Genomic DNA, 22,956 nt, shown 5'->3' on the forward strand with positions numbered 1-22,956 from the left:
GCCTGATGATAAATTAAAGCTGTATGACTTTGTTGTTATTGGAATATATTCTGTATGAACATTGACTGAATTAAAGTGGTATAAAGCGGATTGCTTTTAGTGATGAGGCTACATTTTACTTACCTGGAAATGTGCAACGTCATAAAGTTTTTATAGTGAACACTTCGCTTGGACATCTGCAGGGCGATTCAAGGTGCTCATGTCGAGTTCAATTAAACTGACGATAGCTATTTAAATTACTCTTTAATCTTATGTTAACCTTACTTTTTTTTGTATATACTTTTATCCTATTGTAAATATATGTATTTACAAATGTGATATAACTTTGTGGACATACTGTATGTCCTAAAATTGTGATATTGTCGGATGATAAGCCAAAGATATGCCACATTACTAAAGTCAGTTCAATTTTAATTTCATTAACAGTTATTCTTTGAACAGTAAAAAGTATTTCCAAAAAAGATAAAATTAAATATTTTGAAATAAATCACCACGCTTTTTAGTTAATTGGTAGTAATTCCCTCTAACTGTACAACATGGTTTAACAATTATAAGTGAGTCACAACATTGTAAATGAACTGGTTACATTCGTACAGAATTATAAGACATGTTCATATTGGAAACAGAGGGCGGGTGTAGCCGACCGAGTACAGGCGTAGGGTGAGTTGGTGGTTGCTCTATCTGGGTGACGCTGCTGCTGAGTCACCGATTCGTTCGCGGGTACCAATAAATTATGTAGAAGCCTGCTTGCTACTAGGAAATAATTTGGAAATATTTTCTATATAAGGATTATTATTATTGGATTTGGTTTGGTGGTGTTGTTGGATCGTTTTCGTCTATTTATAATGCAAATATGGTGTTTAAGCGGTGCCTAAACTGAATATATATATACACACACAGGGTGTAAATTAATTCCTTATACGCCAGATATATTCCACATATCTAGATATTGAGATATCGTTATACAACCTTCACCAATATTTATTTAAATACTTTTTTGGAAGTTTTAAATGATTTTGAATGAAATTTCTCACTTTTTAAAGAGGTTACGGAGGATTAACTTTACATTTTCAAACTTGCACCCCTATCTTGTGACATATAATTGTAATGGTATATTTAATAGAAACACAATGACATGAATAGCACATCTCTACGACGTTCCTAACTAACTTTATGGGCAAATAACCCTTTACATTTCAGGGTGTAACTTAAGTCCGGATACGCCTGGATATATTCCAAACTGATTGAGATATCGTTATACAACCTTCACCAATATTTATTTAAATACTTTTTTGGAAGTTTTAAATGATTTTGAATGAAATTTCTCACTTTTTAAAGAGGTTACGGAGGATTAACTTTACATTTTCAAACTTGCACCCCTATCTTGTGACTTATAATTGTAATGGTATATTTAATAGAAACACAATGACATGAATAGCACATCTCTACGACGTTCCTAACTAACTTTATGGGCAAATAACCCTTTACATTTCAGGGTGTAACTTAAGTCCGGATACGCCTGGATATATTCCAAACTGATTGAGATATCGTTATACAACCTTCACCAATATTTATTTAAATACTTTTTTGGAAGTTTTAAATGATTTTGAATGAAATTTCTCACTTTTTAAAGAGGTTACGGAGGATTAACTTTACATTTTCAAACTTGCACCCCTATCTTGTGACATATAATTGTAATGGTATATTTAATAGAAACACAATGACATGAATAGCACATCTCTACGACGTTCCTAACTAACTTTATGGGCAAATAACCCTTTACATTTCAGGGTGTAACTTAAGTCCGGATACGCCTGGATATATTCCAAACTGATTGAGATATCGTTATACAACCTTCACCAATATTTATTTAAAATACTTTTTTGGAAGTTTTAAATGATTTTGAATGAAATCCTTCTCACTTTTTAAAGAGGTTACGGGGGGGATTAACTTTACATTTTCAAACTTGCACCCCTATCTTGTGACATATAATTGTAATGGTATATTTAATAGAAACACAATGACATGAATAGCACATCTCTACGACGTTCCTAACTAACTTTATGGGCAAATAACCCTTTACATTTCAGGGTGTAAATTAAGTCCGGATACACCTGGATATATTCCAAACTGATTGAGATATCGATGTACATCCTTCACCATACGGTACTTATTAAAATACTTTTTTTGGATTTTTTGAATGATAAAAAATCCCCCTCTCCTTTTCAAAGAAGAGTACGGGGGGGGAGTAACTTTAAATTCTTGTGATATGTCATTTTAAAGTTCTATGTAATAGAACACAGTGACGTTAAGAAAATACTCCTGCGTCGTTTCTAGCATAATGTATGGGCAATAACATCGATATCTCAATACGTTTGGAATATATCCAGGCGTATCCGGACTTAATTATAATACGCACTGTATATACTTAATTATTATTATTGGATTTGGTTTCGTGGTGTTTTTGGATTGTTTTCATCCATTTAACAGTAAATATGGTGGTATAAATTGAATTCAAGAATAGACTGATGATGTACGGACTTTTCCCTTTACACAGACCTATAGGCTATGGGGATTTTTCATTTGAAAGTATGAAAGTGTACTGTATACGTTGTTTTGTGTGTTTGAATAAATAATTTTTGAAGGAAACAGAATTTTCCGGACATTTGCCATCGTTCAGTGAAATAAAAAATCATTAACACTAAAAACGGTAAAAAGTAAAGAGTTACTGATTTCTTTGTTTCACCGAACGATGGAAAATGTCCGGCAAAATCATATTTCCTTCCCACAATCCTTCCATCGTCAAAAATAAACTTCAAATACATAATTTGATGATATATATATTTTTGTCCAATTGAGTTTTTTTTAACATTTCTGTGAATTGAATTGTAGGGAATCATCCAGTTGTAGTGTGAGTACTTATTTAGTCGATGGCCCCAACTGTTTCTATCAAAATAAAACGGTTTTTTTTTTCAAAATTGTCGATAATATCAATTTAAATTTCAGAGATATCAATAATTTTCTTTTTAGAATTTTGAAGTTAAAGGACTAAATTCATTTTGGGTATGTATGTTCACTGAGCTGAACCTCCAGCGATAAAACAAGTCCAAGACCACAACCACAGAGGAATAATATTAGACTGCATCCTTCATACACATAATATTGTTTCTCTGAACCACTACAGTGAACATAGAGTAATAATGTTGTCGGTGTACAGCGGTACCGCTCCCGCCGATTCACATTGGGCTGAATGTCAACTCTAGGAAATAATAAGTCCACCAAACTATGAGCTTTGCTTCTAATGTGAATTGCTACAGGAAACAACAACTATAAGGTCAAATTCTAATTTTGTGTAAGTAAAATAGTAATTATCTTACTCAGGCTCATTCAAGGACGCATCGTTAAACATAAGATGTTTAGTACTTCCGTTTTCATTTCTTGTCAGTCTTCATTTGTGTACGGAAATGTAGAGGACCATTTTGATACACTGGAGCTGATTAGAATTTTTTATATAATTTGAATCTTAAATATCAAAGTTCTTACTACATTAATGGTATATTAGTTTGAACAACATACAACAAATATTTCTCATTTGTAAGTAAAGCATTCTCATTTAATTAGTTTACTAATTTAGCAACGTCTTATAAACCCTCATTTACAGACTACCGCCTTTGTTCTGTATTACTGTTTTAGAACAACTAATTACCTTTTATGTGACATTGAAATCAACTGCATATACCTGTCCGTTGGCTTTTGATAATATTTTTACGAAACATGTCACCCTCTAAGAGGAAGCTCTTTGAAGTTTGGTGTAGCGAAAGTGTTGCTTCTGAAAGAAATAGTGCTGTTATAAAAATGTTTTCATCAAAATGAATCAAGAATCAAGAATCTTTATTTCCAAAGTACATTACAATAATAATTTGTTCACACAAAAATTACATCAAAAAGTATATAAAAGTACAATGGATAGGCACCTCTGAGCTATTAGCTGAGTTGAGGTTGCCATCACTAATTAATTTAAGGCAGATGGGCCTGGCAGCTCCTCTTTCAGAGTAAGATATACATAATTAGAGTAATGAATAAACCATACCAATATTTAAAACAAAGCACAAAATTAAGTTGTATTTCATAATGAAATTCAATACATTACATTACCACAACATATAAAAAATAAAATTACTACATAAATTCACATACACATACATACATATACATAAATCCACACACATACACATACACACATACAGATACATATACATTTATACACATTCACACACACATACATACAAATACACACACATAAACATAAATTTACAAACACATACATTACTGAACCATATAACACACATACAAAACACACTACAAAGATACTTAGACACAATAGATAAAGATGTAACCACTACACACTCATACAATAAAACAAGTCTTCAACAAAATATCTAATTTATGAGTCGCTCTACATCATCAACAATTGTAAAAAGCCAGCATTTCAAACTTCGTATGAATGTACCCAATGTTTTCGACGAGGACACATCGAAAGGTAATTTGTTATAGAGCTTCGGAGCTATGAATGTATAAAAACGCTTGTAGACTTCTAATTTAGGAAAAGGAATAGTTACTCGGTTTAAAATTTGTAACCTAATCGAGTGAACATTTACATTTCCCAGTGTGTGGCCGCCTCTTGAGAAAAATATCCTGAGTACCCTATAAATGTACAAATATCTAAGCGGATGGATTTAAATAACAGTGAAATTAGGATCTTTGTCTTATTACTAAACAAATTTTTCTGATTTTACGAGCAGGCTGAGTGAGAAGTGGACAAAAGCGAATCAATGTTTGGAAAAATTTTAAGAAAAAGGATTGGTTGGATACACATGTAACCAAATGCATCATAAAGCACGGGGAAGTCACAAAATATGCCGAGACCATCAACAGGAAGATTTAGACGTGCTTCAAAGGATTTATTCGGAGGTTTCTGAAGTTTCTTCTTTGATGGAGACGACCTTTTACCGAGAGCTTATGTTTGCGGCAGGCCTGCACAGTATCATCTGCAGCATCAGAACCAACACTACCAACCCATGTCGAACATACAATATAAAAATGAAACATCAAGAGCTTATTCAACTCAAGCTCCCCAAACCCGAGTACTACCAGCTGTCTCACCAACAGAGAGTTTTATTTCTGATCCGAATTCCGAAATAATGGACTTGTATTATTAATACTTCAGCTTCTCATGTATAAAATTTCAGTTTGATTTTATTATTTTGTTTTGATTCTTTGTGATTTTTGTTTTACATTTCATACAGGTTTTATAATTGTGACACATAATTTAGAGAGTAACTAAACTAATATTCTACTTAAAAATAACTTTAATTATGTATTTTTAAAGAAACGTTGGTGCATCTATATATTTATTTATATCATTATATACAGCTTGAGCAATAAACTTACCTCAGTTTGATTACGAGTTTTTCTTCTGGTGAAATACAATCCCTTACAAACTTTTCACAAGGTGCCAGATCATCCTGAATTATTGCCAATAACTCGTCAAATGACGCAATAGACATTCTTAGATAGTTAAAAAATTTAGGTTCATATTTCCTCAGATTTGGGTAAAGGGTTACAAAAGAACCGTGAGTTAACCGGTCACGTGAAATTGGATGAATCCAGTATTTCCTTTGTCTTCGTCTTCGTTGTTTATATCTACGATACAGAACCCAAAGACATACAGCTTCTTCAACTTCCATGGCTATACTGGAACATTCTATAAATTTACACTGAAAGGCGCTTCAACGCGCGACGCAACGCTCTCATGTGTACATTAGTATTTTCTGACGCGCGATTGAACGCGCGATGCAACGCTGCCATGTGTACGTAGCCTAAGCCTGCATAAATCTGGAAAAAAGAGATGCCGCCAAGAGTCTAAAAGAACTGAAAATTTTACCATGAAGAGCATCAAAAATTTTAAAAAAGCTTTTTATTCTGATCCGGAGCCGATAATAGCTTATACGCCTGAAGAAGCTGTAGAAGCTTTATTCGTAGATGGAGATTTCAAGAAACTTACATACATGGTGTAAAAAAGTCCCGCACTGGCTTGATAATTACCGAACGATTACAGGTAAAGCAATAAAACTTGATACATCATTACTGCACATATAAATTAACTTTTTAAAGTAACTACCATTTTTTTCATGTCAGGGGGATGGCCCGCAAGGAGTCAGAAGGAAATCTTTAATTAGAGCATAGGTCGAGTAGTACATCAAATTAAAGGTCTCTCTATTAGTAGAGTACAATGTTACAAATCCGATCTGAAAAGGTCCACTCTTTAAAAAGTTACGCAGGTTTAAAGTTTGAAACATTTACAATGTAGGTCCTCTTCTACGTGGTTTATATTGTTGTTTTGGCTCAAGTTTTGAAAGTTAAACTTAGTAAATGAATACTGGACTTAAGAAATAGTTTATTCAAGTAGAAGAAGGTAGTTATTGACTCTTCACATACAATATTGTTCGTTTAAAATAATGTACATCTAAGGCTATGCGTACGTTAAAATATTTTGCCGAACTCCTTGTGAACCATCCTTCATTGGATATATAGGTAGTTATTACCTTAAAAACTATTTCTGTATTAAGTCCAGTATTAATTTACTAAGTTTAACTTTGTAAATTATGTACGTGTGTAATTATTGGATAGAGAACTCAGTGTTAAAAAAAACTGTCAGATTGAAAATATCGATGACTGGCAAATAGAAAAAGAGGGAAAGGGATGAATTGGAACAGTTATATTTGTATAATAAAAAAAAAATAAAAAAACAACGATGTCTAGAAAACATTGGTCTCAGGTCACCGATGCGAAACATGGAAAATCAATCTCAGTACACTGATGGTTTTAAAACATCAATGCACTTTGCCCAGAACTATTTCTGGATCAACCCTAGTTTTATGTGCAAACGCGCTTAATAAACCCGAGTGTGTGGAGTCACGTACGTTGTAGGTGTACGTGACGTGACGTACACTGGACTCCCCGCTTATTTATAACCTGATTATCTAATCTACAATATATATTTATTCAAAATGAAAAGATTCCGCGTGTGTAATTTCACGTTTAACCAGGAAATAGAAATATTTACACAACACATAAGCCTACTTACAGACTGCGATAGAAATAAATATTTACGTGTTTTGCACAGAATGGGGTGTGTCTGTAGTCTATATAATAAATAAAGCCACTCTCTGAAATGTGTAAGCTCTAGTTAAAACAAAACTTAAAATTCCACAGACCTACAATTACATACACGTATTATGAAGAATTAAATAGTTCTGAACAAACGAGTGTTAGTTAGAAATACATTTTATAACCTGCAAATTGCAGCGTATATTTTAAGTTTGTAAACAATTATTAAATTCTTCTGGAAATTTAATTCTAAACCCATGTACCTTAAAAAATGTAGTATCAAATAATAATTAGGTAGTAATCGTAACCAGTAGGGCTTAAGTACTATTTATTAACTAGCACTAAAATTATTTTCATTTAAGTCAAGTCAAGTGAGCGACTGTATTTTTAGAACCAGCTCTACACTGTATTATAACTAAAACAAGACAGTTCAGCCGTCATCGTTGAAGTTTCTCATTGTTAAAGATACCGATCTCTGATCTGTCATCTCTATCTTAAAATGACGAACAATTAAGATCTCCATTTTCTGACTGCCTCAAAGATATCTGCAGCTTCTTTTTGCTGTTTTATAATGATAGTGAGAAAATGCAACTGGTCGATCTATCTGAATAAGTGTTGCACAAATAGCATTTTCTGATGCGTTAGTTTAAACTACAAATTGGACATAATACTCAATACTACTTAGTACAGACTGAGGAATCTGACGTTAAAGTTTTTCGTAGTCTGAAGCAACATTTGGAGGTACAGGGAATGTATTGTATGTAACTAGTTTGTGTATTTTCTGGGGAAAAAGAGGCGAGATGAACTTTGCCAAACTTGGAGATAAAAATCAACAATCACTTCTAATAAATCTGCAGTATCATTGTTATAGAGTGGTCTACTCATATATTACCTACCAGTACATAACGTGCTACTCTCGTAATAAAGATTAGTTACTTGCTTGTGCCTTCTTCTATTGTTACTCTTCCCAAAACTTTTAACTTGAACTTGTATTCTATAAGAGTTAAAAATAATCCACTGGTTTGCTGAAACAATATTGTTTATTGTTTTACTAAGATGTAATATATTTGTGTAGATTATGGAGAGTAAAATTTTTAATATTACCAAAATTTTTATCAAAAATAAAAAATATACATGATTTTGTTTACCTATTAACTTATTTGCAAAAACGTTGTTGTCAAATTTGGTAATAGCAGCTATATCATGTATGCTACAGTGTATGTGATATATGATATATTATATTTGTATATATATATATATATATATATATATATATATAAATCTGTATATATTATATAAATGAATGTTTGTCTGTATGTCATTTATAGAATCATAAACTATGTGACCGAACATTATGAAAATTTGTATGTATGTATATGCATTTTTCCACGGAGAAGGTTTACATGTTATGCCCATTGATGTAACTCGCCACCAGGCGGCGCTGTAAAAGATGTGTTCAAAGCGCCTGCACTTTATAAACTGCAATTACAAGACAGTTACGTATGTTAAATAGTCTGACATTATTTGAAGGCGCTAAGTTATGATTTATATTTATTTGTCTTTAAGATGAATTTCTCTGGTTGAATTTAAAGTTTGAGTGTTAGACCACTTTGTAATAAAGTACATGTATGTGTACAATGGCTATAAACATACACTGATTTTCTTGATTGTGACATCAAAGCAAACTCTACATCAGTGTTGGAAATATAATTCACTTGAACCAGAAGTGCTCATACATGGGCAAAGCTTACAAAAAGCGTGCGAAGCCGCGGAAAACAGTTAGTTATACATAACAATCATGTATCACGAAGTTTGTTAATGCTAATCTCTGGAACCATTGAACTGATTTCAATCAAATTTTGTAGATATGTATTATTTGGCCCAACTTACAAGATAGGATAGTTTTTATCTCGATTCATAAACTTAAATTTTATTTTGTGAATTTAAGATTTTTGAATGGATAGATGGTTGAATTTACTTCTAGAGACTCTTAATCAAAGACGTAATCAAATGTCTTTGTAAACATAGTTTTATGACAGCACAAGCCACATGTTTAATTAATTTAACGACAACTTTCAATTTGTTTACATGTATAGTCTTGTAAGCATATATATTATTAAGCTTGATAGTAACAACACTTGTTAGATCGACCTTGTCTGCAACCACTATTTAGCATAGAGTAAGAAAATATCAGACAAGAAAATAAAAAATATAAATATCTTTTAATTGTACATTTCAGAAAAAGTATGCTGTGCTTGGTTAGTACTGTAATGTTGATATAAAAGACAAGTTTAATATTTAACGTTTATAACGTTTAATATGTATTTAAGGTCTGTTATGAAACCCATCTTAGTTGTCTTTTGACCGCAGTAGGCTTCTCAGTCCTGTGCATATATATATATTTTCTTGTTTGGGAAACCAAGTAAAGTCAACTATGGAACACAAAATGCAAAAACTAGAGTAAATTAAAATGATTATAAATATACATTTTTTGACAGATTTTCTTGATAGTGGCAACAAGGCAAACTCTACATTGGCAATGGAAATATAATTTACTTGAACCAGAAGTGCTCCTACATGTGCAAAGCCTATGAAATTGTGGTACAATAAATCACTGAACAATGGCAAATGTCCAGAAAAATCCTGTTTCATTCACAATCCTTCCATCGTCAAAAACAAACTTTAAAGAATACTGATATGTGTTAATTGCAACAAATATTACTCTGTGATGTTGTATTTGTTTGATATTTACTAGAAAAACACACGCAAGCATTGTAAAACAAGTGTTGTAACAGACTTGACCTGATGTTTCAGACGAAGCCTGCCAATGCCTATGTTTAGTCGCAATGATTTCAGCCTGTGGTCTGTACTGAAGACAAGCATCGGGAAGGAACTTAGCAACATCGCAATGCCTGTGGTCTTCAACGAGCCATTGAGCTTCCTCCAGCGCATGGTCGAGTACATGGAGTATGCGCACTTACTGCGATACGCGGCTGAGCAGGGTGATCCTCTTGCACGCATGCAGGTGCGTGTTACGTCACAGTTTTATATATATTTTATTGTAGACCTGTATTTTGTCCATTTAGAAAAGCATAAAAACGAAGCAAGCCAAATTTGAAATTCAAGTAACTTTAATTACTTTTAAGTCTAAATTGATTTCACGTGTTTTCTTACTGCCATGCAATAATTTTTGTTCCAAAAGAAGATTGTTAAATCTTTAATTACTTTTCTTTTGAGTTTAATGAGATATCGTGTTATACAGACACATCTAGCTTCTTATGTGGTCCAAATGCAATAATTGGCCATCTAAATAATAAAAACTTTGTAATTAGTTTATTAAATAACCAGTAATACTGGTATGAAATAAGTAGCAGTTGAATAAATGTTCAAAAATTATAAATTTTGCATGAGAAATTTTAAAAATCTCTTGCTACAATATGTCTTTCTTTTTTAGATTTTGTCCTTTATTTAAAGGAATGAAATGATAATTGAGATAGGTCTAATGGGATAACTAAAATTTTTATTTTTTTTTGCAATGGAATTTTTTAACACTAGGCCCCAATGACGATTGTACTGATTGTAATTAGTTTATAGAATAACCAATAATACTTGTAATATCATATAAAATAAATAGCAGTTGAGTATTCATAAATTATATGTTTTGCATGAGAAATTTTAAAAATCTGTTGCTACAAAAAATAAAGGAGTAAAATGATAATTAAGACTGTTCTAATGGCATAGCTGTAAAAATTTTATTTTTTATTGCAATGGATTTTGCCTAGTGACAATTGTACCATTCATGTTCAACCTGTGATGCTTCATATTTTCCAGAATACAACATGGAATCATTCTATATTAAAGTTCCTATTATTACAGATCGTCTAGGCTAGAGGGCTGATTACATTATCTCGTACAGTCCAATTAATTATTGTTTTATTGAAAAACAATAGACCATGCAACATAGTGTAATTTAATTTATTAGCTTATTCAATTACTTTGCCAATTAATTATTCAATTGCAATGCTGAGCATGTTTGGCATGTGTTCTATAACTATTTAATGTTCTCCAGTAACTCTTTAAAATTCTATTAGTTCTGATAACAATTATCGAACAGTAGAAAACTCGTTAATCATCAGACATTGTAGCTCCTTACTGAATCATTCTTATATACTTGTTTTTGCATTTAAATACATCTCAACTCAATTCATTTATTGTCAAAAACATAAAATGCATGGACAATCGTCAAAATACATGTATATAAAATGTAGTATATAAAAATAATCAATACAGAGTTACCCATGACATCTAAATAAGTTAAACTAATTATTACACATACTTGGATGTGCTAGCTTGTCAAGCTGTGTATCAGAATATATTTAAGTTGTAATCACTTAATGGTTTGTGAGACCGATCTTTCAGATATAAATGGTGAAACCACCAATAGAAATGTGACAGCCATCAAAAGCAATATTTTCCATCAGAGATGAAACTGGGTCACATTTACATTTTCAACTTGATATTCTGTGCAGTATGTTGCTGCATTTGCTGTGAGTGCTTTGGCATCGAATTGGGAACGACTGGGTAAGCCTTTCAACCCACTGCTCGGCGAAACGTTTGAGCTGGAGAGGCCAGAATTCAGGTATAACTGAAAGTTTTATGATTTTGTCTTAGTTTAATTATTATGAACATATATATTATGTCTTAGCTGAAAATTTGGTGTTTAAAACTTCAATTTTAAAAAGTTTATTCTTCATGCAAAACTGTCAATCACTTTAAAGTAACTCAAATAGACTGATTGATTCACCGTTTTGATTAGTCTGTATAGTGACTTATTTAAGGAGACACACCTGTGTGAAAAAATTATTTAACAGCACAGTAAAATAATTTCAAACCTTCATAATAGCAGTTTTCCTCAAAATATCCTCAAATTCAAGAGTTTTTTAATTATTTACATACTTTTCTCACCTTATATCTTTCTCTAATAATCAACATCACAGATATTTCAGGAGAATAAATCAAAGTAGGAAAGTTAAATAAATTAAAATTAACAACTATCCATAGCAGTTACTATCAAATCAACAATTATTTGGATAAACAAGTTTTGAGCAACTTAAAGTTTTTCAAATATCTGACAATTGGCATAGTAAATTCAATATATCCAATTAAATATTTTTAGCAATAAAACTTGTGAAATGATTATTGAACAATGCACAAAAGTACAAGAAATCTTTTAAAATATTATCTGACATTTCATAGTGTAGCATTTACTCTTCCATAAGAAAACTTAATACTATTTAATAATTCATTTTGGTATTAAAATCAGTTGTTTGTACATAGAACTATCACAACAAATAATGGAATCATGCTCAATTGTTTTTACTGGGAAAAAGATGTTTACATAGGGAAAGCTTTGATTACATTGGGAGCAGGAAAATCAGCTAAAATAGCTACGAGAGAAACAATGGATTTTGCATATATCAGCTGTATTGGAAAGTAACCCATTACCATATGGAGTGATGACGAACTATTATGAGACAAACTTAGTTGAAAGCTGAAGTTTGACATGAATGCTTAACAAACACTCAGAGTGAAACATGAACTGTTCAGCCATCATCCTTGTAACTGAATCTTCCATACTGATAGTGAGCACTTTACTTCCATCAATATTAACTGACAGTTACATTACAGAGTGGTGTGTGAGCAGGTCAGCCATCATCCTCCTGTCTCAGCCTTCCATGTCGATAGTGAGCACTTTACTTCCATCAATATTAACTGACAGTTACATTACAGAGTGGTGTGTGAGCAGGTCAGCCATCATCCTCCTGTCTCAGCCTTCCATACCGATAGTGAGCACTTTACTTCCATCAATATTAACTGACAGTTACATTACAGAGTGGTGTGTGAGCAGGTCAGCCATCATCCTCCTGTCTCAGCCTTCCATGCCGATAGTGAGCACTTTACTTCCATCAATATTAACTGACAGTTACATTACAGAGTGGTGTGTGAGCAGGTCAGCCATCATCCTCCTGTCTCAGCCTTCCATACTGATAGTGAGCACTTTACTTCCATCAATATTAACTGACAGTTACATTACAGAGTGGTGTGTGAGCAGGTCAGCCATCATCCTCCTGTCTCAGCCTTCCATACCGATAGTGAGCACTTTACTTCCATCAATATTAACTGACAGTTACATTACAGAGTGGTGTGTGAGCAGGTCAGCCATCATCCTCCTGTCTCAGCCTTCCATGCCGATAGTGAGCACTTTACTTCCATCAATATTAACTGACAGTTATATTGCAGAGTGGTGTGTGAGCAGGTCAGCCATCATCCTCCTGTCTCAGCCTTCCATGCCGATAGTGAGCACTTTATCTTCCATGGCTCAATTCATCCTAAGCTCAAATTTTGGGGGAAAAGTGTTGAGATCCAACCCAAAGGTGTAGTCACAGTTGAATTACCCAAGTAAGTCAGAAATTATTTGCAATTTATAAATTATATTATTATAATACGTTTAAGAAATATCTTTATGTTGACTAACTTCTTGACCCAAATCAAATCGTTACACCTTCACTGCCGATCTACACTTTTAAATTAATTTAATTTTTAATTTTGTTTTATTCATTTCAAAAATATCATTATTATAAAAATTGAAATTCCAATGTAGTTGTTCAGTTTTGTGTAATATGTAAAGACGGTCAACATCTGTAAAAAACCTGTTTGTATAGTGAATCCTTTAACATCAAAAACAAAAGAAAACTAATAACATATATTTTTTTAAACTTGGATAAATATAATGTGTACTAGCAAAAGGCCACTGCGGTGGATATATTTTATGTGGCCAAAATACAGCGCGCACACATAGCGAAATTCCTTAAAAGGAAGGAAAAGTTGTTTCACTCACTAAATCACATTATAAAAGGCTTTTTCAATTTCAAAAAAAGTGTTTGCTGGTGTGTCTTGCCGGTTATAGTCAAATAGACAACATATTTCACTTATTACTTCAACTCACATATGCAAAGTGTAAGTTGATGTATGTTCGTCAATGTTACGTTGGCCTCATTGGTTTGGTTCTGAATAAAAATTAATGAAAGACATAGCTCTTATTACTTGAAAGATTGGAAAAACTTCAGTATTGAATTGTTCTCACTTTTCATCCTCTCACTTCTTCCTTTCCTTTTGCCACTACTCAACCTCAGGCTATAGGCTCAAGGTACTTATCATATATGTGATTTTAACACAAATATACGATCTGAAGAAATGTTTTTTGTGCGTTTTAGATGGGGCGAAGCCTACACATGGACAAATGTCAATTGTTGTGTTCACAATGTGATTGTCGGCAAGCTGTGGATAGAGCAATACGGGACTATGGAGATTATTAATCATAGTACAGGTAAGCTCTACACAATGGCTCTACAGTTAATGCTCTTGTGTTATAGTCTCTCTACGAGGACAGTAAATGTGTTCTCCGATTTAGTCATCATCATTGAAGTTGATTGTCAAATTATAATTAATCAACTGGTATCTCATTGTAGCCTTTCAGTCAAAGCTTATCTTAAAGTCATGTTTTAATTGATAATGCTGTATTGTTACAAGAATTGTTAGCATTAAAAGAAACAGTGTCTACCCACTCTCTTTTAAACAACTTCTTATTTCAAGTAATTTTAATCTATTACAACACAATTCAAGAACACAGTAGTTTATTCAAATATAATGGGCAGAAAGGTTTAGAATAAATAAAAGCAGATATTAAGGAATGAACATTTTTTTATCAAAGCATTTCATTAACATGTTTTTTTCAGGCCATAGAGCAGTGTTGACATTTAAGCCAGCTGGCTGGTTCTCAAAAGATCTTCACCGTGTAGAAGGATTCATAATGGATAAACAGTAAGTAAATATTAATATCTAAGTAATTATATTTCAGGGATTTATTGTTTATTGTACCCAATATTGTATTTAAGTATATCGTAATATCAGTTTAATTCAAATTTCAAAGAGTAGGCGGCAACATTGGTAAGCGGGAAATATAATCGTCTATTACAAAAACCTGATTACGTGTAAGATTAAAATAATTAATAAAGGAAAAGATGTCAACTTTACATTGGAATAAATTCGAATAGTTTAATTGTACTGAAGAAATTTATAATCTATAAGCGGTATTAACAAACATTAAATTCAAATGTAGCAGTTTGGGTTGGAGGCTAAACTCATAACTTCAACCCGTCATATCAAACCCGACCCCTGTGCGAGCTTGTCTGGCCTCTTTCTTAGCTTAACCATTGTAGTGAAACAATGTGTGTCACTCTTCTTATGAAAGAGAACACGTTTTAGTTGAATTCAATCATAAGTTAAGTTTGCAAAGTAGTAATTTAAAGTTATAAATTGTTTGCAGAAATTAATATTCGACCTCTGCCAAATTTGGCCTTTGTACTAGAAGGACGTGTCTGGTCCTTATTACAAAAAAGCACATGTTTTAATTGAATTTAATTAAATATTTAAATTTGTGAATCAGTAAAATAAAGTTGTAAACCATGTATCGATATAAATGTGTCAATTGTTTTATTAGTGATGAGCGGTAACTTCGTGAGAATAAATGAAACTGGTGCAAAGAATTACGTACATTACGATTGTATTTAAATAAATCTATATATATATATATATTATATATATATATATATATATATCTATATATATAAAAATGAATGTTTGTATGTTTGTCCTTTATGGAATCGTGAACTATTGGACCGATCATGATGAAAATTTGTACGTATATGTATTTTTCCACGGAGAAGGTTTATAAGCTATGCCCATCCCTTTCCCGATTCAGGATTCCGCCCCACTGGTTACAGAAATACCCATAAGAAATGCATTGCAGCAAACATATGTTAACGTCTTTTCAAATTTTTAATCAGCTGTTCTTTGTAAACATATATTACACTTATAGTTTTAAAGCATAGAGTAAGCTTAAGAGAAACGACAAATTTTGTTTAAACTGTTTTTGCAATCACTGTTAAACATAGACTTTACTATCCAGATAATACAATTCAAATTTGACGTAAAAATTCACCTTTAACTGCAATATTTATTTAATATAAACCATGCTCATGCTTGATCAGAAGAGTAATGCAGATATCATAATTACTATCTTACGTTGGCTACAAATATAAAGAATGTTATAAAATCAACCTTAGTTGTTTTTTTTTTGACAGAAGTATGGTTCTCAAAACTCCGTGTGTACATATTCTCTCGATCGAGACAACAAAGCAAGCTCAATCGTGGCATCGAAGATATAACTAATTTAATATAAAATTTATTATAGTAAAAAAAAAAATTTACTAAGTAATATAAGGACTTCGGTTCTTAAGATTTGCGTGCGAAGCCGTGGGTAACAGCTAGATAGAGGCAGGAATATGGTACATACCTTCATAATACGCCCAAGAGGCTCACGATGGAACGACTATCAATTATCTCAGCAATGTTTAGAATGTGATAGAAAAAGAATAAGTGAATATAGTGTACTGTTTTCAACGGGAAATTGCGTGCGAAGCCGCGGGCAACTTTTGCAAAAAATTATTGAAATGCGCAGCAAAGCGCGCCGGGCCCGCTAGTATATATATATAAATGAATGTTTGTGTGTTTGTCCTTTATGGAATCGTAAACTATTTGACCGATCATTACAAAAATTTGTATGTATATGTATTTTTCCACGAAGAAGGTTTCTATGCTATGTCTATTGATGTAACTCGCCTCCAGGTGGCGTTGCCAAAGATAATAGTTTTCAAAGCGCCTGCACATTATAAACTGCAATTACGAGACAGTTACGAATATTTAATAGCCAAACACTATTTGAAGGCGCTAAGTTATGATGTATATTTGTCTTGAAGATAAATTTCTGATTGAACTTAAAGCTTGAGTGTTAGACCACTTTATAATAAAACACATGTACGTGTACAATGGCTATAAACATATACAGATTTTCTTGATCGTGGCAACAAAGCAAACTCTACATCGGCGTTGGAAATATAATTTACTTGAGCCAGAAGTGCACATACACGGGTAACGCTTACGAAAAGCGTGCGAAGCCGCGGGAAACAGCTAGTTTTATATAAATGAAACTGAGGAAATTTCTTTAATAACATTTAGTATATCACTAGTGGTGAGTATACTACATTATTGAGACTGAGCTAGGCCTACACTGAACACTGAACATATTATATCCCTACACAAGACCTCGGGGTTACTTTTTAAAGTGAACTGTACATTATAATTACATCTGAATATCTTCATATGACATAATCAACTTGTGACTAAATTTGAACTCGCTTCTCAACACCACGTGGGGTAGTTATTCACACAACCCACATTAAGACTTTTCACACATGCTGATAAACCTGAGGGGTTATTAAATAAAGGACATGAACCACATCCAATACATCTGACCTAATTCACTTGGCACATCGTGGGGCTCTTCATACAACGTAACCTGAACTTCAACAATATGTAGGGTTGTTCACCAAAAAGTAATTATATTAATAATTTTTTCAGGAAGAAGAAATATTACTTCATCTACGGAAAGTGGACAGAGTTCATCAAAGTCACTGATTTTGCATCATATGAAATATATGCCAAAGATAATGCAGACAAGTTCAGGTAACCCATATTTAAATCCCTATCAATTTGCTTTTCAAATTAATCGTCATAGGTCTTTGAATAATTATTTCATTATTTATTGAATAAGTTTTTTTTTTATTACACAAGAAGTTGATAGATTCCAATCTGCAAACATAGTATTCTATTTTTGTAATATATAACAATGACAAATTTCCAAAAATCCTGTTATTCTTTGGAGTTATTGTTATAATAAGAGTATGTATTAGATATTTTGCTTTTTCTACTCCTCCAACATCTTGTGACAAGAAATTTAATAACTATACTCTCACAGTACCACAAGCGTGAGTAAAAAGTATAATCAATCTGAAAATACAGGTTAGGCCTCTGGAACGTAGATTATGAATCGTGTATTTCATGAGTTTAAAAATATTAATATTAATAACCATCTATAAAATTACAGTAAGATAACAGACAATAATTAGATAAACAGTCAAGCCACATACAAAATACTTTTGTCGTCGATATAAAAATCAACACAAGGATTTTGTAGTATTTTTACCTTTTATCTACCTCTTTCATCATTTTGTTTACTCAATTGAATTACATTTTTTATATGTTTTAAAAACGAGTGAACTTACAAAAATCTTTACTTAGGTTACAAACTCTTAAAAAATAAGCTTTTTAACATTTAATTTTAGCCAATTAATATTTACAGCAATCCCAATCTGTAGAGTTAGTGTAACATGAATTCTACAGGAGTTTTATACCAGAATTTAGGATTGCACATAAATGTTACTCTGATAACCAAATTTTGCAATTTTGTATCATTTTTGTCACAATAACAAACAACAGATTTTTATGATGAAGTCTTTTTTGTTGTAAAATAAAAAAGAAAGATAAATATTGGTTTGTGCAATTTAAAATGTAATATAAACTATCAATGAGTAATTTTAAAATTTAAAACGTTGCATAATTTTGCATTTTGGATCAGTATTATTATTATTATTATATTATTATATTATGTACTTCTGTTCTTTATAACAGCTTTTACGAGCAAAGTAATGTTACAGGTCTGATGGAAAAGCTCCCAACTTCTCAGACAGTCCTGCTCACACACCGAAAAAGGTCCTGGCCAAATTGAACAGCTTCAAAATGGGATCTTTCAAATCAATGTCGATGTCAGTGGCAGAGGTAAGTTGAAATAGTCTCATGAATGTATTCGTAGTTAGGTAAAACTGCTATGTAGGAATATTGACATTACATGATATGTTGGACACATGAAAGAGAGTGAGAGGAAGAATGAAAAAAAATAGTACTATCGCCATGTTGAACACAATCTGTAGATGTGTAATCAAAGAAAAATGTTTTGCATGGGTTAAATGAGTAGGTAATTGAATTGGTTTAAATCTTTGGATGTTCAACTTCAAGGTTGAATAAAATTTTAAATTACAAAGAAATTTTGAAGATTAAGATAATTTAACATTTAAGATCTATCTCACATTTTAATAAATAAATTGGATCTTAAATACATTTTAAAAATAGGTTCTTTTCTAGTTTATATAAAAGTAATAAGTTATATAGCTTATTAACAATGATGATGACTCTTAGAAATGGTTTCAAAATAAGAAAAACATGTTTTTAGACTTTCAATGACCTGAAAATATTTTTTGTTTACATCAATATGCGTTTATTTGTGTATTTTTAAGATTATTTACATATGCAAAATCTAACTTTTCACATAACAACATAAAAAGTTTTAATGCCAATTATGAAAAACATGAAAAGTTTTATACTTCATTCATACTGTAGAATTATATAAAAGTAAATGTAAAAAAGTCATTATTTATTGAACATTAAATAGAAACATGAGATAATATACTTAATCTTAGAAAATTTATTCAGTGAATTTCCTCATTGCACTCTCAGACATAAAGATTTCACCTATAATAATAAATGTTTCTAAAATCCTCTTCAAATGTATGTAGCTCTCCATGGTAAAAATATGCTTATGTTACATATTATTTTTGCGTCTATCTTTAATATAACTACATTTTTAGGATTTGAGGAGAGAAAATGAAATCTATATTATGAATATGTAAGGAATAAAACCATATATAATAAATTATCAATAATTATTTTTGTGGTAAAGGTTTATCACTAAACTTTAATAAAGCTAATTTAATTTCTTTCTGCACTAAACAAAATAGGAATAAAACCATGCCAAATATAACAATAGACAGTGTAAAAATTACTCAATTAACAAAACCCCAATTCCTAGGATTACGTTTGGATGGAAATCTTACTTGGGATGAGCACATTTTGGCTTTGCAAAAAAAGATCTCTTCCGGATTATTTGCTCTTAAATCCATGTCCAAATACTGTTCAATAATAAAAAAAAAAAAACTATTTAGTATGCCCACATACATTCTCATATAACCTTTGGTGTTGCGTTGTATGGTGCCACTAGTAATAAAAATCTGCAAAGCATTCTGCAACTTCAAAAAAAGGCAAGTATAATAATACTAAATTTAATGGACCGGGATTCTGTGAAAGATTATTTTTATAAATTGGGAATTTTAACTGTTTATGGAATGTATATACTTGAAACAGTAATGATAGTCAGATCAAATGTTTACAAATTACATCAATGAAGGTCAAGTCATGACTACTTTACTCGAAATAGAAACCAATTGGCAGTACATAAACACTCGTTGGAATTTCAATATAAGAAACCAAGCTCAGTAGGCATTAAGTTTATAAATAAAATTCCAAAACACTTAGTATGGAAAATAATTTATTATTCAAAATCACCTTAAAATATTTTTGACCAATAAAGTTTTATATTCCTTTGAAGAATGTATACAAATATTTTAAATAAAATATGACTGATGTCTTTCTTTATTTGTATAATTTTAAATGTAATTGTACAAATTATATGAATAAAGTTGTTTTAAAATTGAATTTGAATTTAAACATAAACCCAAAGTAACACATTTCTACGTTTCCAATTCTGTTGTAACATAGTTTCTTAAAAATTTTACAGGTTGTAGTGATTTGAAAGCACATCTGGACTTGAAAGCAATACTTAAAATCTCTGTACTAAAAATATCCTTATGTTACATATTATTTTGGTGTCTATCTTTAATATAACTACATTTTTACGGTTTGAGGAGAGGAAATGAAATCTATATTATGAATATATAGTGTATATAGTGCACAAAACCATATATGATAAACATAAACCCAAAGTAACACATTTCTACGTTTCCAATTCTGTTGTAACATAGTTTCTTAAAAATTTTACAGGTTGTAGTGATTTGAAAGCACATCTGGACTTGAAAGCAATACTTAAAATCTCTGTACTAAAAATATCCTTATGTTACATATTATTTTGGTGTCTATCTTTAATATAACTACATTTTTACGGTTTGAGGAGAGGAAATGAAATCTATATTATGAATATATAGTGCACAAAACCATATATGATAAACATAAACCCAAAGTAACACATTTCTACGTTTCCAATCCTGTTGTAACATAGTTTCTTCAAAATTGTGCAGGTTGTAGAGAGTTGAAAGCACATCTGGACGTGAAAACAATAACACCTGCTTTCTTTCCTCCAGCAGTCAACATTAAGTGTTGACAGTTTGAGTGTTTTATCACTGTCGTGTTTGAACTGTCTTACACTCCCACTGTTTGGAGTGGGAAATTTTACCAAGGAATTTTGAATACAAATTGTTGAAGACAGTTCAAATAAGAATAAATTAAACATTGCTAAGGAAATTGAAATTACTCTCTCTATGTTAGCCACAGTTATTAAGAGTGGAGAAAATTATGGAGCAGATTGTGTTTCAACTTAAAATTTGCAGAAAAAATAAGCAAAATAAAATCCTTCATAAAATAGAGTTTAAACTCTGACATATTTGTTATGTACAGTTCTTGTTCAGCTTTAAGAACACCTTTGTTAAGCAAATATTGCATACATTTAATTTCAGTATAACAAACCTCATTTAAACAATTTTCTAATATAACGATTTGTTCTTGGATTCTCGAATATTTTATTTTTAGATTCCACTGTAGTGTGTGATATCTATTGCAAAGCTGGACACAATTTATTGTATTAACAAGATATGTGGTCATCCATAATCAGCTATAGAACCTGAATCACTAATGAATGAATGAAATGAAAATAATCTTTATTCATACGTTGCATATTCATATACAAAGAATAGCGTCAGTGTTAGATATTCTTCATCTAATAAAACAATCTAATCAAAGTTAGTTAGCATAGTAGTGCTTTTACAATTAAAATGTACAAGTTATATATAACAGATTTCACCTGGTTCAGATTTAATGGAATGGTGTAAACTTTCGACACCAATTATAACACATCATCACTCACAATAATTTTGATAAACACAGCATTTTCTCTTATGGATTTCTCCTGCAATATTCCCTTCTGCTTACAAGAAATGAATAACACTCCTCAATTCATATTTGACAGTACACTCAATAGAGGCGGTCATGTTTATGTAACCACAAATTGGTTACTTGAACTCGGCAGTGACTAATAATGTAGTGGGGAAGATGCGCGATACTACTGCACACACCACGAACCAGCCACTTGTCTAGCCGTCATGACGAAAGAACGGAGGTTGAAAATAAACGTGCCTCATACATATATATGAACCACTGTGAATTATATTTTTCTCATGATCATTCTGTAACACCACTGGCATAGTGTTAATTTAAATTCTGATCTCCACAGCCAGACGAGGGGTGTGAGGATGGAGCAGAAGGGGGTGACATACCCAAATGTGACTCCACTTACTCGATAGACATTCCCAACTCCACTACCCTCTGGGAGTCCGAGCCACGGCCAGAGAACAGCTCAGAGGTTTGATCTTTCCTCTTTAATGACAATGATAGTAACTGAATAATGGAATTACACTGTGTTATCAGTATTAGCATTTCACCATTATAGGAAAATGTTCATGTTAACTCTGTAGTGCCCCTGTAATTCATTATTCTTTTATGAATGTCATTGTTTATTATTAATTTTAAATATAACTAGATTAGTATGGATTTATGAGTTATGTAAAGGGGTGTAAAGGCTATACCTGAAAAATAGATCAGTTTTTATGTATCCTGTTTCAGTGTTTTGTTAGAAAAAGTAAGTCC

At 31.7% G+C, this 22,956-nt stretch overlaps 1 protein-coding gene across 2 annotated transcripts in view; it reads left to right on the plus strand.

Moving 5' to 3' along the window:
• The window catches only part of LOC124361786 (oxysterol-binding protein-related protein 1-like), a 140,004-nt gene that overhangs the window by 109,063 nt on the left and 7,985 nt on the right, over positions 1–22,956 (plus strand). For both annotated transcript variants that reach the window (XM_046815761.1, XM_046815762.1), the window contains exons 13-20: positions 9,985–10,195; positions 11,700–11,809; positions 13,471–13,629; positions 14,445–14,557; positions 14,967–15,051; positions 17,710–17,814; positions 18,846–18,966; positions 22,544–22,672. In XM_046815761.1, the coding sequence (XP_046671717.1) occupies positions 9,985–10,195; positions 11,700–11,809; positions 13,471–13,629; positions 14,445–14,557; positions 14,967–15,051; positions 17,710–17,814; positions 18,846–18,966; positions 22,544–22,672 (1,033 nt within the window). The remainder of the gene's footprint in view (positions 1–9,984; positions 10,196–11,699; positions 11,810–13,470; positions 13,630–14,444; positions 14,558–14,966; positions 15,052–17,709; positions 17,815–18,845; positions 18,967–22,543; positions 22,673–22,956) is intronic.

Source organism: Homalodisca vitripennis, chromosome 5 (genome assembly GCF_021130785.1).
Source record: "Homalodisca vitripennis isolate AUS2020 chromosome 5, UT_GWSS_2.1, whole genome shotgun sequence".
Classification (NCBI taxonomy): Eukaryota; Metazoa; Arthropoda; class Insecta; order Hemiptera; family Cicadellidae; genus Homalodisca; species Homalodisca vitripennis.